We start from the raw sequence: 17161 nt of genomic DNA, 5'->3' as shown, positions 1-17161 counted from the left end.
TCCAGAAAAACATCCTGATTCCACCATTTCTCCCAACTTTATATGCTCACTCATTACTGGTTACCCTAAACCACCTAGGACCTCAATGCAATTTTCAACAATTGTTTCTTCTTCTTTTCCACTTTAATTTCCATGTTGTTTAGGTCCTTTGTTTACAGTCCACAGAGGGTAAGGCTTAACAGGTCTTTCCTTTAAACACTTTAAGGAATACTGTAATATACAATTTCAAAAAATTAAACTAATAACTTGAGAAATGGAATACAGGGTGAAGATATTACCTCCTGGATGGAGATGGAAGGAATGCATGAAATGAAAATGTGAGCCAACATGCATTTTAGCATCAGCTTCTCTCAATTAATTCAAATAATTCATTATTTTTCATAAAATCATCTGAGATGTTGTTATACTTTGCAATACTATTTTTAACTTAAAAGAAGATCTGGTATACCATACCAGCTCTTCTAACCTGACAATTTTCTCAGGCACCTCAGTCTGCTTTATTTTTCATTAGAATACATTTCATCCAAAGTTAGAAATGGAAGTGTAGTCTATCCAGTGTTCATTTACATTCCTTATTTGTTGGCATTTGTTAAACTGTTAGCTAAGAAGGTTTCATTGTGTAGCTGTGTATTAAAGTATGTGCTGCATTTGTGTGCCTCTTTCCTGTGAAATGCTGCTGTGTGGATGGCCACATATATCAGCTCACTTTGCTTCTCTTGTGACCATGGCTGATGCCCACTGTTCAACACAGGGAAATGTGACGTCCAAATATGATCTTCTAGAAAAAGTGCAGATCCTAAAGTTTACAGGATGAGTGATGGTTTTGCAGCAACCTACCAGCGATCCAAATGCATCGCAAGCAAACCATACAGCATCATCAGTTCTAGCAAGAAGAACTGAAAGCCCATGTTCCTGAACATACTAGAATGTTTTATTTTTCCTTTCAAGTTCATTGGATGTTTCGGAGTCCAAACTGCAGACTGTGATCCACACTGTTCTGTCACTTCCAAAGAAGCTGTGTTTACGCTTATTTGACCTGACAGCATTCAGTGTGGCCACACCACAGAGCTTTCTCATGGTTCTTCCAGCGTGCTGTTGAATTACCTATTTAGAGCCCTACCTCCCCAAGCAAAGATTTCTAGTCCTCTTATTTTAAAGGAGAAATTCAAACAGACCTTAAAGATCTAGGAATCTAGAATCACTACCAAAATTACATTTTTCTACCCTCATGGATTCTGGACTTTGGGAGCTGATGACAGAGAACTGCACAGATGCTTTGCACAGACCTATAAAGAGAAGGCAGCAGAGAATCCATCTCTGAAGACGGGAATATAAATTTGCTATAATCTAATAAAGACCCGACCTTGAAGGGATATAGATTTATAGAGGAACTTTGAAGATGTTACCTGCTTGGAATTTAAGTAAGCTATTGATTTCAAAACACATCATGCAAACATGTAATTATAAATTCAAGTAAATAATACTAACAAAAACATTTTAAATTTTTGGTTTTTAGAAAAAAAAACATTTGGTTTGCAGTCTTTTAGTACAAATATTGCATTGTCATGCACAAAGATTAAAGAGAAATCTGATAAACCAAGAAGATACAACATCACTTGAAAATGACTCAAAATTCAGGCATCTGGTAAGGACTATTTTGCCGCCTCTCAACTTCACAAAGCCAATAGAAAGCAAAATATTTACCACTATTAAAAATTACCATGACTGAGTAGTGAAAGCATCTTCAGGCTCACACAGTTTGGTTAAAAAGAAGAGGGGAAAACCCTGGCAGTTATAATTAACAAATTACTTGGATTTCAACTGCTCAAGCTACATCTGAGTTACACCAGCCTTACAGCAGTAGAATCCATTACCACACCTTTGTTACAGTTGAAGGACTATTTTTGTAACATTCTAAACCACAAAAACAACTATATTAAATGAATGGAGATCTAAATTAAAAATTATTCTGGGCATCGTTCTCTGGTTACATTTCACAGCACTTTCCTGACTTGAATACCCTGAGGTCACTTATGCTTTGTAATGACAGAAAACTTGTGCCTCATCTTTCCAGCTACACTGAAGTTTTGATAGTAAAAAATCTACCAGAACCCAGTATATATTTACAAATTAAAATAGCCAATCACCTCCTTAAAACACAACCATACATAAATAAGATCTACTTTATGTTCAATTCTTAATGTGCAGGATACCAAAGTTCTTATTCAGAAGATTATTTAGCTGGGAATGGCCTCTGAAAGCATAGGGATTATCAGAAGCCACTGAAAGGTGATGGGCAAGGTTCTCAGAAGGGAGGCTGAGTCAATGCATTAGCAGTATCACAGACTAGAAGTTAGGCTTGGTGAGGACGCTGGAAATAGCTGGCTCAAAATAATCTCCCAGATGAGAGCCACATTTCTCTACCTTAGGCACTACCCAAACAGTCAGTCAGAGGGCAGGAAGTCATAAAGGTTGCAGTATCTGTCACTGACAGCCTACTCTTTTCCGGTAGGAGTTCTGCTGACAAGCAGGGAATCCCAGCAGACCACCAGTTCTGGGAAACAAAGCCAAAGATGCAATCCATCAACAGTTCCTGGCAGCCACCTCCACTGGATAACTCCTATGGAAACACTAGCAAACACTTTTCCAGCCTTTTCTTCCTGTGGCTTCTCCTTGAGATTTTGCCTCCTGTGGAAGCAAGGGTGGAACTGGCTCCAATCACACAATTTGATTAGAATCACAGAATATCTCAAGTTGGAAGGTACCCATTAAAACCACTGAGTCCAACTCCCTGTTTCTCACAGGACCACTTAATACTAAACCACATGACTAAGAGCATCATTCAGATAGTCCTCGAACTCTGATAGGTTTAGTGCCCTGAGCACTCCCCTGGAAAGTCTGTTCCAGTATCCAGCCACCCCCTCAGTGAAGCAGCATTTCCTACTGTCCAGTCTGAACCTCCCCTGATGCAGTTTCATTCCATTTCCTTGTGTCCCACTGCTGGTCACCAGAGTGAGGGGATCAGCACCTCCCCCTCTGCTGACTCCCTTGAGGAAGCTGTAGACTGTGATGGGGTCATCCCTCAGCCTTCTCCAAGTTGAACAAAGCTGCTCATCAGACTCTCCTCCTAATTCTTGCCTTCAAAACCTTTCCTCATCTTGGTCACCCTGCTCTAGACACACTCTCAGTAGTTTGACAGCCTTTTCGTACTGAGGTGCCCATTGCATCTTTTGCTTGACACAGAACAACTGACAGAGTACTTGTGTCTTCTGCCCTCACTCCCAAATTTCACCAAAAATCGTTACCTATTCTGAGAAAACCTGTAAAAATTACCAGGTGTTACCTCACTGAAGTACCTGTCTGAGCCAGGTTGAGTGCCAGCAGAGGCAGCATTTACAGCACAGCAGCCCTGGGTTTGAAATTCCTATGCAGAGGAGTAGGCCAGATCAATAGATACAAAAACTGAGTCAGAGCAGAAGCAACAAACCTCACGTTATAGCCTGAAAAGGAACAAAACATTCTCCTGATGGGCTACCCTAACACTTAGACCAAGCATACCTGCACCACTGCAGAATCTGACCCAGCAAATCAGAGACGCTGAGAATGGGAGTCCAACATGTCACCTTACAGTGAGGCACAGGACAGCGTTAGAATGCAAATGTTTTTTAAAAATGCATTTCTGTTGTTTTTGTTTTCTTACAAGAGGTCAAATTAATTTTTTTGGATATTCTATGTTCCCAACCTATAAGGTATGAGCAGCATCTTTAAATATTTGCATCCACAGCAAAAGCCAGAAACAGGCTACAAATGAGTATTCAGTGCCACAAGGTAGCTCAAATGTAGTACGTGGATATCTTGTAAGTAGCCAAAATGAAACTGAGGGATGGCAATCCGGTAATTTGAGCACAAACTGCACACCAGTCCAAGAGGCAGGTTTCCTCCATCAGCGGCTGTGAAAAAGGCATGCGTTGCATGCACAAAGAGATGCATTCTGCAGGGTCTGTGTTTGCAAGACAGAATGTCTTCTCACACATAGACGCGCCAGCACTGTCATCCCAGGACACGTCCAAATGCAATTCTGAACATTCTCCTAGGCATGGAAGCCTTGCGTACCGGCGTGGGAGCGGTGGAGCGGGCACAGATGCACCGCGAGTGGAAACGAGCGCAGGGAGCGCCCACAGGGCCGCGCCGGCCTCGCTCCGCTCGGGCTCCCCCGCGGCGCCGAGGCCCGGCCCGGGCTCCGCCGATCGCTCCCAGCCCCGGAGCATCCCTTCCCTTCCTTTCCCTGCACCAGCCGCCTCACCCAGCGCGCCGCGCCCGCACCGGGCGGACGATGACCGGTAGGCACACAATGGTGCGGGGCCGGCGGGAGGCTGAGACGGCTGCGGGCTGCGCCTGCCACACCTCTCCCGCCATCTCCTCTCCATCACCAGCGCCGGCACCCGCTCGCGCTCCCCTCCCTCACCTCCATCGCTTCCTCTCCCAGTACGCGCCGCCGCCCCGGCCCCCCGCAGCCGGACGGTCATTGTTCTACCGCCGCAGGCACCGGGCGACCCTCTCGGCCGCCGCCGCCGCTCACCGTGCCGCCAGGGAAAGATGCCGAGCGGCGAGGGATGAGCCCGGCGCATCCATCTTCCTGCCGCCGCGGCGGCTCCAGCGCCCGCACTGGCCCCACCGCCTCCTGCGCGCCGGCGCTGAGGCCCGCGCCGCCGCCCCACGGCCGAGGCTGCGCTGCCGGTCCGGGGCTGCGGCAGCCCCGCCCGCCCCGTCGCAGCTGCGCCCCGGCAGCGCTGTGGGGAGCGCGGGCCGATCCGGCCGGGGAGCGCTGGCGGCGCCCCGGGCCGTGCGGCTCCGTCAGGGCTCCCTGCCGGCGGCGTCTGACAAGCCGGCCCCTGAGGGCGAAGGGCCGCGGACCACAGCCAGGGTGACACGAGGCCTCCGGAGGCCCCGTGGCTCCAAGCTGGAGCTCGCCCCAGGCTTGCGACTCCCGAGGGACACAGCTCATCACTAGTCTCCATTTTGGCAGCACGTCAATGGCCACAATATTTGGGAGCATGACTTTCATCACCCTGGAGTCTACCTATCCAATCCATATCTTTCTGGCTTAGGGACAAGGACACTGTGGAACCAACAGTACCGAATGCTTTGCACAAGCCCAGGTAAACGAGTCACTCTTCCCTTATCCATCAGCACATTAACCTCTGCATAGAGGGCCACCAAATTTATCAAGCACAATTTGCCCCTAGTGACAACAATTTTACCAATGGTCTCATTGATACTGTCAGGTTTGCATGGAATAATTAGGTGAGTTCTTGCAAAATACATCAACACCCAGTTTCACTGTTTTAAATCATCTGCCAGTAGAAATGGTTGTTGAACGGACACTATGGAACATAAACCAGTAACTTCTAGAGAGGCCCGAACTAAGGATGTGGGCTCCCTCCGCTCCATGCACATGATGCAAATTCATTGTACAGAGGGCCTCAGTTTCCTATGTGCCCACCTGTACAATTGGTCTCATGAAACACAGGAAGCTATGGCTAAATGGGAAAGGGTTTTTAAAATACTTTGTCCTTGATTTAAAGTCATGCCACAAACATAGGGATAAGGCTGTAAATTTATAGGGGTGAACAAGGACACTAATTCTGAAACAAAGGCATAATTGTCTTTTGCCTCCTTAACAAAATGATCCATTATAGTTCACTTGATTCCATTGCTACAGTACACATGGAAGCTGCACCATAAAGAAGCCCAAGGACTATAACTTCACCATGATTTTTTAAATTGTGCTATCCCAACTGCTTTTCTACTGAGAACCAAAACGATCCATCAGATCTAGTCAGAACTCAGACAGCTGTCACCTGTAGCTACTTGGGATTCCTCTGGTATTTGCCAATCCTTTAACGCACCCATGGGACCTATCTCTGAGTGCCTATTCTACTGCTTTAGTGAAACATCTCCTCTGTAGTTCAAGACAGGCAAAAGTCCTTAAGTAGGCAGGTAGGTAACAGTCTCTAATGAGGACAGCAGTGATCCCACTAAGAGGTCATCCAAAGAAGTGCAGCAAGGACCAGAGGTAATTTGGCAGAATCAAACTTAAAATGTATTTTGACTCAAGCAGATAAGCTCTTCCCAGTGTCTCACTTCAGAGTAGTCCCGTGTAGTGGGACATGTATGCCCTCTGACTGGAATGATTTGGTAAGAAGTAGAGCAGGTTCTCACATCACAGCACAGGCACTTTCACATCAGGCTGCCCTTTGGATGTTGGGGCCCATCTGTCTCCAGCTGTGGACTCTGCTAATTCCTACCCTTCATGTGAGGGCAACAACAAAAGAAGGAATTTCCCTAGAAACAAGTAAGTGGTTGCATGTCCACCTGCAATGTCACATCCAATGCACAAGTTAGAAGTACCAGAATTGTTCATGGTGTTACAGAAGACAGATTGAGAGGGGAGACACGACGTGTGGGAGTGTTGCTGGCTGACAAGGATGCAGGAAGGAAAAAGGGAGCAGCAACATCTGTTGATGATGTTTCTCCTTGGTTGCGAAGCTGTAATATCTGGCGCAGCAGGGCCTTTCCTTCTTCTCTAGTCTGAAATTAATTTGTAGAAAACAGAACAATACACCTATGAATGGATGGTTTCTGGGTCAAATTCAGTATGTAAGCAGTGAAACTTAAAAGTAGTTTGTCATTCTTGTAGGGCTACAAGCTATACATTCTCAATTCTTTTTTCTTGTGCTCCTTAGAAATGTTAAGGTCAGTCACTTTTTTGGTTTTAGTCTTTCCTCCTTTTACTCCTGATTGCTGTGTTTTTTGGGTATTTCAGAGAACAGAACCATCAACTACTGAAGCTGTCTAAATATTCCAGCAAAAAAGTAAATTGGGAAAACTTAGAATAAGGTGAATTCAGGTCGTAGAGCGCTCCAGGCAGCTTTGTCAAGGATAAGCCAAACACCCTGCACTCATGATTAGTGTCTACCACTAGGCTGAAATTAAAAATCCCAAACTGCCCAGTTACAGATACATAACATCACAGAGTATGGACTTGCACACAAAACCCAAGTATTATTATATCCTGCACTGTCTACACACAGAAGATGAGAAAAAAGAAATTTTAGAAGTATCACCGCGACACAGTGTGTGGGAGTTTGTGACCATTCAACTACCTCCTAACCACCAAGATTTTTAGCAGCCTTAAGACTGTGATGTGAAACTTCAAAATATTTTACTTAGTGAATACCAATGAGATATGGTTCAGTTTCACTATCTACACCACATCCCATGACTTCTCAGCTATACTCAGCATGACTGATCAGGTATGCAGGACAACCACCATTCAGAGTGTGACCTGTATGGCAGACAGCCCTCATTCCTTCATAAAATATTCCTTCTGCTCTGAGGGGAGTCAAGATCAAGGTCACAGATCCCTTAAGAAAGAAGCATCAAAGACTGTGCAGCTACTCACATCGTTGAAGGCACAGCATTTCTGAGCACATGCTGAGGCTTCATCCCAAAGCTTACATTTGAAGTAGTACTGGGCCAGGTAACGAAATGCAGTGCTGACCTCCAGGTGCTCCACTACCTCCTACAATGAGTGTCGTAAAAAACATCATCTGTAAGTGCCTTCCAAAGGCAGTAGTTCTACAGCATGTTTACTTCTGCTTTTATTCCCAAGATATCATCTTACCCCACAGGAATAGATATCTTGGATGTATTTGATGTAGCACTGAGCTGCCTGTTCAGATTCATTCAGCTGTTCGTGCAACCTAGAAAAGGAGAAAAGTGGGTCACTGGAATAAGACTGCACTGTTGAAAACCTTCTTGGTCTATGAGAAAATGTACCTGCTTACCCTGACCTGGACTAAAGCTAGGTCCTTTCCTTCTGAATTTGCAGGATATGCAATATATACTTCCCCTCATGGAAAGAGATGATCCAGCTTGCATTTGTGCGGACAGACAGGGAGGCAGTCAGATAGTGACTAGACAGCTAGAAGCAGTGATAACCAAAGCAGGGACCTTTGTTCATTCTGTTGCATTTTAAACCTTTTAACAGACCTTTGCCATTCTACTTACTCACTATTTCCTCCAGTGGTCCTTCTTCCCCTGCTGCAGCCCAAATGTGTACAGTAGTTTCACTTTTCATTTGCCCTTTTTCCCCCTTCACTTTTCCCACTCTATATTACTTTATCGCCACCAAAAAATTAGGGCTGATATCACAGTATTCATATTAGACCTTTCCCAATGTCACAGCCTTACACTAGAAAGGAAATATAAAATCAAACTACAATTTTGTGCATTATCTACCATAATGGACTGCTTCTGAGTTGCAATACAACGAATGCAATTGCTAGCACAGCCTCTCAAATCACCTCTGGATTTAGAAGTCCTTTGCAACTCACATTATGCTATCATTCTCTCTAGTTATCCTGATGGAAACAAAGATAAAGCTGGGCACCAAAATTTGCAGTCACTACAGCCCTAAAGATACCAATTCTTACACAGCTTCAGAAGTGCCTAACAGCGATTCCACTTGTTTACATTCTGCATTTTATCATTAGGTATCAAAGTGCAACTTGCATTTTACACAACCCTAACAGTTCAGTGAGGGTACATACTCACTTGGCAAGTTTCACAAGTGCCATTTTCTCCACATCTCCAACAGCATAAGCTCTCCAATAGCACTGTCAAGGAAGGAAAGTCAGTCAAGCATGCCACAAAATTACTCCAGTTCATTACTCACGCATGCAAGTCAGAAACAAAAAACTACAGGATTTGTCAGCAAAAGGGGCTTGTATCTGTAGACAACTCCTTATTTATCAGCTGCTCTAGTTATATTGCAGCAGTACTACCCCAGCTGTAACTGCCAACGAGTTTAGGTAGCACTAACTACATCATTTTGCTGCAATTTCACCCAGTGTTCTGGGAGACACCCTGAAGTCTTACACATCAGTTCTCACCTTCTTAGCTTCCACCAACTGATTGAGTTTCTCATAGCATTCTCCTAGAGCAACCAGCATACGAGAATCATTTGGTCTGTAAAAGAGCAATCCCTCAGGTAGTTTAATGGACTGCCAGCTGATCTCAGGGGAAGGGGAACTGGGGGGGGGAGGGGTGGGGGCAGGGAGGGGAGGGTGTCAAGGGAAAAAAATAATCTACACCTGGCAGTCTGTCATCCTTTTGTGTAAAACATCACTCATACTTCTGACCAGTCATCCTCAACATTTAACTGACAAAGCTTTCATTAACAGTTAACTAACACAACTAAAAGGATTTGTAACAGTGAGACTGCACACATCACAAAGGAATCAACGTTTTTTTTTCTTCCCCAACTCAGCTCTTGTATATAAATTCCTCAGGCAGTATCAACCATGTCAGAATAAAAACCAATAAACCCGACTCCATTCTCAACTCTACCTGAGCTGGTGGGCCCGTCGGTAGTAGTAGAGACAGTAAAACGGCATTTTGAGGATTTCATAGGTTTGCCCCAAGCCATACCATGCTCTGTAGTCCCTTTTGTTCACCTCTATTGCATGCCTGTCAAAGAAAAGGAGATGAACTAGACAGAAAGTCGTTCAAAACCAAGTCCAGCAAAACACTGAGAAAAACCAGAAGATACTATTTCAGGAGCAAACACCATTTTGTGCAGTACATGAGCGTACAGTACCTATATGCCTGGATAGCTGCAGATGTGTTCTTCATTTCCATATACTCATGTCCCATAAGTGTCCAGGCTCCTAGATAACGAGGATTCAGTTTCAAGGCCCTCTGGAAATAGAGCGCTGCTTTTTCATGCTGGGAACGCAAGCTATAATAATTTCCTAAAGTAAAAGCCATAATATTTAAATAAATTTTAAAAGCCCACAACCAACCAACCAAAAAAGCCAACACAAAAAAAGAAGTAGAAAAAAGGATGTAATGTGTATTATCTACTACCTCCTAACAAATTGTAAAGAGTCCTAATAAAGACAGAACTGATTCAAATCTCAAAAGACCTGATTGCACTCTGTTCACCAGTGTTCTGGTGAATCCTTTTCCAGCTGTACCAATCAATTTATGATTTCATCCCCTTGGAATGTCATGATCTAACAAATTAATTTCCTGCTCCTGATACACAATTGTTTCTATTAGAGTTTGAAGACTATAAGGGGATTTTCAGGTACATAGGTCTCCTTTCTGCCCTAGTAACATTACAGCAGCTTTCAGAGAGAAATGAGAGAAAAGGGTACTCTGTAATTTAGTCTGCTTTTCAGGCTGCCTGAGTCCACATTCACTAAGGGGTGATTTTGATTGCCTTGCTGGCTGATCACTTCCACAAGTGCTTCCAAGATTCCCTCACACAGCCTACAGACAGCAAAATAAGACGTAAAAATAACATGTAAAAGAACTGGCTCTCACCAATTACACAGCAGGTCTCAACACGGTACTTGTCTATCTCACAGAGATTATGAGCCAGGTAGCTCAACTCAGGCTTCATGCTCTAGTAGAACAAAATAAATTAAAGTGATGAGAGAGAGAGAATGTTATGTTTTGAAAGAAAACCTAAGCAACTGGCAATGCATACAGCGCATCTCTTCCATGGAGTTGGGAAGCAAAAAGGTGGCATTCAGAGAGGCCAGACAGCACCAGATGCTTTGCCAGTGTTTAACATACCTCCAACAAACACTGTCACTATGCACAGGCCACAGGAAGAGTGCTTACCCTTACATAGAGCAAGTTGGAGAAAGTGTCCATGTTTTCTATCCTGTAAGGATCTTGTTTCCTCAGCTCATTAAAGATGGATAGAGCTTTGTCAATATCTGACAAAAAAACAGCATATGGGACACCAACAACAGTAAATACCAAGTTTGCATTAAGAGGGTCATTCCTGCTTAGTGTCACTGACCTCTTATATTGTGGTAAGCAACTGCAATCTGAGAGATGATATAAGTGCTTTTGGAAAATCCTGCATCAATGAGACTCTGATACTTCTGCAGAGCTTCCTCTATCAGCTGCAGCTCTGTATAAATGTGTGCAAGAAAGAACTCTTTCATCCATGTATCTGGCAAGGACAGGAACTTCAACTAGGCAAGAATCAAAGAAGAGGAGGAAGAGATGACAATCAGAAGTATTCTACAAGCTATACATGGCAAAGAATCCATTATCTTCCCCACCCATGACTTAGTAGATGGTCCTGAGGGAGGGGGCTTTCCTACAGTCACTTTTTTAAACCCATTTGGTCAATTGGAAAGAAATTGTCTTCAAATATGACATCACCCAGCTCCTGCCTCAGCCATTAAATTCAAAAGTCATTTGAAAGACTGCACTTTCTTCCTAAGTTTGAACATCAGTATCACAACACTAATTTCAATGAACTAAGTGAGCAGACTCAAAATAATATAATAAAAAATGCACTTCCCTGTTTCCACAAATTGGTAATACTCTCTTCTGCATCACTTTTTAAAATGGGTTGGGGTTTTTTTGTTTTTTTAAGTGCCGTTTTAAATACTTCATCAGCCAGAATTTACTGAAGAATTCCAGGAGTGGACTCAAATTCCATGAAAGAAAAATAAGCTTTTTTGGTTTTATATCTGAAGTTTGTTTCTTTGATACAACTCACCTCCTATGTGGCTTTGTACATTATCATTTTAGCTTTGAAAGTAGTGATTCTATATATCATTTCAAAAGCGCTCAATAACTGAGGAATTAGAACCAGATTAAGAAAAAATAAACACGAGAAGTCTCTTAGGAGGATCTCCTTCATGTCACAAGGTGATAACCCTAGTGACAACTACTTCCAAAATACATGAATTAGAAATTTCTTAAACCACTTTTTGGGCAAATGATAAGAAATTAGCCCTGCCTATATAAAGATTCTCAAGCTACAGCATGGCAAGCAATTGAAGATAAAGAGGATTTAGCAATATAATTTACAGTCGTGGATTGCCTTGCCTGACAGAGTCTCATGGAATGAAGCAGTGGGCATCAATCTTGTGGCCACAGAAACACTGGTCACTGAATCAGGCTAAACTCTTGAGATTTGTTACCACACCTCAATATCTCAAAAGTTTTACCATCTCTTTATCTGTAATCAAGTTGCAAAGTTCCAGCCAGGCTCCCCAGTGCAAAGGCAGGGCATGAGCAGCTTCAACAAACACATCTATTGCTTCTTTCACCAGGTCCAGTTTCCGCAGCACAACACCGTATCTGTAAAAAAAGGCATCAGGTTGACAAGAGTCATGAAATTCTGCATATCCACAAATATGTAAGAAATACATGGAGACACTTACAGATAAAGGCCAAATCCATCCAGTTCCTGTGCCTTGTGTTTCTTGCTGAGCTCAACTCTCAATTCTCGTAGAGCTTCATTTTTCACCTGTCCTTTTTCCAGAGGTCCTACATGAGGAGAAAGTCACACAGCTAGCTTTCAATAAGGAGTCTCATCACAGCAATGCAAAGTCTAGAGCACATTCAGAATTATCACTGACATGACATGAAGGCTTCCCAGCTGTGTTTATTTTCCCCGATTTTAAAGAAAATCGCTTCGTCTGGTCACCCAGTTTAAAAGAAGACCTAATAGATGAAAATATGTAATCTGTAATTAGGCCAATGAATCAAAAGAGAATGAAAGAAATCATGTTACAGCACACTATTATCCAAAAAATTGAGGGGAAAGCCACAGACCTAAGATGAGTTACATGAAGAGTCAACACCGAAAGCTTCACTATCTCACCATGTGTTTCTTGACACCAGAGACTTACCCAAACTATCAACTGTCTCATCATCCTTCTTCTTTTCCCCTGACTGTGGAAAAGAAAGGAAATCCAAGATTACATTACAATAGTATATTTCCTATGTCTGCTGTAGCACTTGCAGCAGTGTGCAAACTGAGTTTTCACAGACAGCACCGTTCTGAAAAGAACAGCCCTATCCTTCTTTACTCCAACACAGAAACTGGGCTTCAAGGCAGTCATTAGGAACAGAATAAGCAAAAAAAATAAGATATGCCAAGGAGGGGTAGGAGGCAGAGTAGTTCAGTGCTAGAAGGCAACCTTTTTTCCTATCTTACCAGGTATCTGGAGTACATGTACAAGAAGTAAGCTTTCTGGCTCTTGCAGCCCTGTAAAAAGTAGGCAGCCCTATCATATTCCTTGAGATCAAAGTAAGACTTGGCCAATGTGTAGGCATCCAGATCACGAGCATCCTCCTGCAGGGACACACAAGAGTTTTAAGACCCAAGAAGCTCTGACATACTTCAGGAAAAACATGGTTACAAACATAGCAATGAAATTGCTCCACTAAAGCTAAAAATGTCATTTATCCATTTTTATAGATGGTTTGAGTACTGTCAGAAAAGTTCCTCCACTCCCTCACATGATCCCATTCTAGAGTTCTCAAATAACGAATACAGAACAGACTATTTTGGAACATTTAAAATTAATTGTGAGATTCCAGAAACAAACTGTGGCAGGCTTAGCTATTCAATTAGTATGAAGGACCATAAACAAGAAATCTGCTCAGTATGAAGGACCATAAACAAGAAATCTGCTCAGGAATTCCATATAAAAGAATATTAATCTGCTAACATACAAAAGAACACTTCCTTGGCAATCATACCTTGAAATTTATGACATGTTACACTTCTACAATACATCAGCACAGGCACATACGTATGAGTTCTACCGTATTTCTACATAGGTGGGGATGGAGACACAACTTGTTTCTCTTGTGTCCTAATGAGCCCAACTTCAATGGCAAAATATAATTTGTATTAAAATAATTTTTGACCTTAGTAAAGAGGAATAAAAATAAAGTAGCATGTGTGTGATTTCAAATTTGGCTTACAGAGTGCCTCATTTAACACACAGCAACAGAAAATGCTTTCATCTGGGAAAGCACATTCAGCTCTGTCGCCCCATTGAATGCAATATGGAAAGGATGTTCCCAGCATTATGGCAGGATCGGAGTTCGGCGCACACTCCCACCTGTGGGATTTGGAAGATTGCAATCACATATTTTCCTCCACAGTTAAGATTAAACAGCCCACTCCCAAGAGCTGCAGCAGCTTCTCCTAGAGCTCACAGCCACTTTCCCCCAAGCACAGCCTGGGCCCGTACCTCGGTGAGCACGGGGGGAGGCGGCAGCTCACTCAGTGGCAGTGGCTCCAGGGCAAATGCAAGTTCAGCAGCCCTGAGGAAAAAAGAGCATTATAATCACTGAATCATCAAGGTTGGAGGAGACCTGTAAGATCAAGTCCAACCATCATCAACCCAGCACGACCGCTGTCATCCGGAAACCACATCAACTAGCGTCAGATGCAGACACCTCTCAAGTACCTCCAGGGACTGTGACTCCACCACCTCCCTGGGAAACCTATTCCAGTGCCTGACCACCTGAACAATGAAAAAAAAATTTCCAGCATCTTACTGAATCTCCCCTAACTCAACTCTGGTCCCCTCCCTGCAGGCACGACAGAAGAGCCTGGCTCCCACCTCACTGCAATCTCCTTTCAAGGAGTTGTAGAAAATGATGAGGTACCCGCGAGCCTCCTCTTCTCGAGATCCAGGTCCGCCCCATCCTCCCTCTCGGCACAGAACATGTTTACCCGGGGTCCCACGAGCTGGGGCCCGGTCAACTGAGCCCCCGCTCACCACTTCCCGCTGTGCTGCAGCCCGCGCTCGCGGCTCCGCTCCGCCACGCACAGCAGCTGCTTCTTGATCTCCCGCAGATCGGAAAAGTCGGCGCCGCCCGCCGCCGCCACCATTACCGGCGCCGCCATCGCGCCAGCCCGACCAATCACAGCCCCGTCTGCCGGTCTGCCCAATCACAGCCCCGTACACTCTGCACCCTCCCGCCAGTCTGACCAATCATAGCCCCGTACATTGCGCACCCGCCAGACCGTCCGGCCAATCATATCACCTCACACGGCGGGCCCCGCCCCCATACGAAGTCCTCTCCTTGGGGGAGTGCGAGAGGTCTGACGACCAATCTCAGGCGCGCCCCGAAGCCGTGCAGTCTGATTGGTCGGTTATGGAGGGCCCGCGCTGAAGCCGTGCCGTCTGATTGGTTGGTTGTGGCGGGTGGGCTCCCCGCGGAGGGCTCAGGCCCTGTCCCCGCAGGGGGGAGTTGGCGGCGCCGGCGGTAAGGGATCGGGACACTTCGACACCAAGAAACACCAGGCTTCCTAATTTCTCGTTTAATTCTTAGCTGATAGGGGAAATACTTATTATGTGCCACTCTGCCCTCAGGTTATAGTCTTCAAAATCAGTTGATTGTTTCTTAAGGAGGTATTTCAATTTGCCTGTGTGTTGATAACACCTTCTCATTTAGTATAATTTCAAAAATTTTACTCACATGCTGCTACTTTCTGTGCTAAAAATCATAACTTACAAACATTAAATAGAATTAATCGGTGTTTGATTCTTCAATTATCACAGAAGTGAAGAAAAAATAGTGTAAAATTTCATTTTGTATGTCATTTGCAAGTTACACTTTTTGATTATTTTTCTTCTGATGGTAAGGACTGTAGATAGTCTGTAGCATGAAAATGTCCTTCATAATCACTTATTGCCAAAACGAACTTGAACCAGAGGACCCAGGGTGTGAACTGGCAGCAAGTTCACTGGAGGTGAAAGGAGTGTCACTGCTGAGCATGGTGTCATTGTATTTGATCTGTTATTACCATAAGAAAAGATTTTTCTTTTTTTATGAGCTGTGAATGTAATTAATTCTTAAACTGACTCCAATATAGAGTCTAAGGCTACCACTGGCCTTCACTTTATTGATGACTGCTATGAAAAGGTTGTGTTGATCTGGAACCATTTCACCTGGACCCACCTGCTGAAATTAAGGTTGTTCTACAAAGATTTCAGAGATAGGCAATGCCCAGTTTGTTGTTAAAGTGGGAAATGATAAGGTTTTTATAATCTTCCATGGTCTTTCAAATAGACAAAGCAAATTAGACCATTATTTGAAATATAATTTTAGCGTTACGTGGGGTTTTCCCTTTCTTAATTTTAGCCAAATGCATTGCAAGTTGAGTTGTAGCTTGGACAGCAAATACTTCTATTCATCTGCCAGCCCATATATCCAAAATTTAAATAAAAACTTCTTTGTTATTGTTACTACACAGATGGTACTACACAGTCAATGCAATGCCTGACTCATACCTCATCTCTCTCTCTTTGCCCCATCCCAAAACACATATGAAAAGAGCCTCAGAATTTTTTTTCTGATGATAGACTTTTGTACTTACCATCTCTTTTATGTTCTCCATATGTAGGGATCAGCTGTTAGTGTTCTATGCTCCTAAACGTTGTGTTTGATATTTTTTTGATAATTACATTGGTCCCTTAGTTGGACTCAATGATCTTAGAACTCTTATCCAACTTAAATGATTCTGTGATTCTCTGCTGGTTTTAATTTAAGGATTAACTTAAAAAATTTAAGGATGTTTGGGTTTTACATGAATACAAAGAGTGATATTTAAAGAAATTTGTAGGTGTCCGTGAGGTCTGTGAAGTAATTTTATCAAGGTCTGTTTTTCTTCAGTTTTGGGCCCACTGGGTATCATGTGCTGTTTTCCCGATGGAAACTGTAACAATACGTTTGAATTGAGATTTCAACACGAAATATGGAACCTGCTCCAAAAATGCACAAAGTACTACCTGTCTCCTTGCTGAAATCTAGGCAAAATACCCTTTGTGTCACGTTCCTGGTGTGTGAGCCCTGAGCAGCTGTGATCTAGCTGTTCGTATCACCGCTCCCCTCGAAGAACAGCGTTTCTGGCAGTTGTGAAATACTGAGTGAGAAAACGTATTTAATTCTTGGTACCTAACCAGACGGATTTGAGTCCCTGGGGCGGTACACCAGCTGCCGGAATCAGTATTTGCGGATGCAGCTGCTCAGCAGGAGGTGGCGCTTTGCGCTCTCGAAGCAGCAAGCAGAGGGTGAAAGGAAAGTTCGTGTTGGCTGAGTTTAATAATTCCGTTGCTTAAGACTTGTTTCATAATGAGAACTCGTAATTCTTCCTGTCATTCCATTCTGTAATAGATGGGTCTAAAGTGACACCCGAAGCTGGCTTTTAGAGACAGTCGGCTAATTAAATCCTCTGTGCATGAAAACATAGTATCTTGGGGAAATACAGATTAACTGAGCAGTATTAACTGGTTGCTCTTGGAAGAGG

At 43.6% G+C, this 17161-nt stretch overlaps 2 protein-coding genes across 8 annotated transcripts in view; both read right to left on the bottom strand.

Annotated features, from left to right (window-relative positions):
* JAKMIP2 (janus kinase and microtubule interacting protein 2) overlaps nt 1-4697 on the bottom strand; it is a 43715-nt gene extending 39018 nt beyond the window's left edge. For 3 of the 5 annotated variants that reach the window (XR_005703121.1, XM_040078037.1, XM_040078039.1), the window contains exon 1: nt 4580-4697. The gene's annotated coding sequence lies outside the window, so the exon portion shown is untranslated. Of the gene's footprint in view, nt 1-4465 lie in introns of all 5 variants that reach the window. The other 2 variants (XM_040078040.1, XM_040078038.1) reach the window with 2 other exon arrangements.
* A 911-nt stretch (nt 4698-5608) lies between these two features.
* On the bottom strand, nt 5609-14776 carry CDC23 (cell division cycle 23). 3 transcript variants are annotated; one of them, XM_040078496.1, is made up of 16 exons: nt 14628-14776; nt 14094-14166; nt 13046-13183; nt 12738-12780; nt 12267-12372; nt 12051-12183; nt 10883-11060; nt 10699-10796; nt 10396-10477; nt 9665-9818; nt 9415-9534; nt 8958-9033; nt 8620-8681; nt 7688-7766; nt 7466-7585; nt 5609-6591 (listed from the first exon to the last, which is right to left on the bottom strand). In XM_040078496.1, exons 1-16 carry the CDS (start codon nt 14753-14755, stop codon nt 6421-6423), a joined length of 1761 nt encoding a protein of 586 aa, XP_039934430.1. In that variant the 5' UTR covers nt 14756-14776; the 3' UTR covers nt 5609-6420. The 3 variants fall into 3 exon arrangements, with proteins under 3 accessions (XP_039934430.1, XP_039934431.1, XP_039934432.1); XM_040078497.1 differs by having other exon boundaries at nt 9665-9734; XM_040078498.2 differs by lacking the exons at nt 14094-14166; nt 14628-14776 and adding an exon at nt 13822-13932.
* Nucleotides 14777-17161: the final 2385 nt, after the last annotated feature.

Source organism: Hirundo rustica, chromosome 14 (genome assembly GCF_015227805.2).
Source record: "Hirundo rustica isolate bHirRus1 chromosome 14, bHirRus1.pri.v3, whole genome shotgun sequence".
NCBI lineage: Eukaryota > Metazoa > Chordata > Aves > Passeriformes > Hirundinidae > Hirundo > Hirundo rustica.
Note: the sequence above shows the minus strand (reverse complement) of the source record. Positions and strands in the feature narration are given on the sequence as shown.

Bases quoted from the DNA above. Each gene is read 5' to 3' on its own strand.
- CDC23 (XM_040078496.1), bottom strand. From the start codon at position 14,755: ATGGCGGCGCCGGTAATGGTGGCGGCGGCGGGCGGCGCCGACTTTTCC. The intron at 9,819-10,395 runs GTGAGAGCCAGT...CTTTTACTTTAG, and splicing joins TGAGACCTGCTGTGTAATTG to GAAATTATTATAGCTTGCGT. The intron at 6,592-7,465 runs GTGAGTAGCTGC...AATTAATTTCAG, and splicing joins AATGCTGTGCCTTCAACGAT to ACTAGAGAAGAAGGAAAGGC.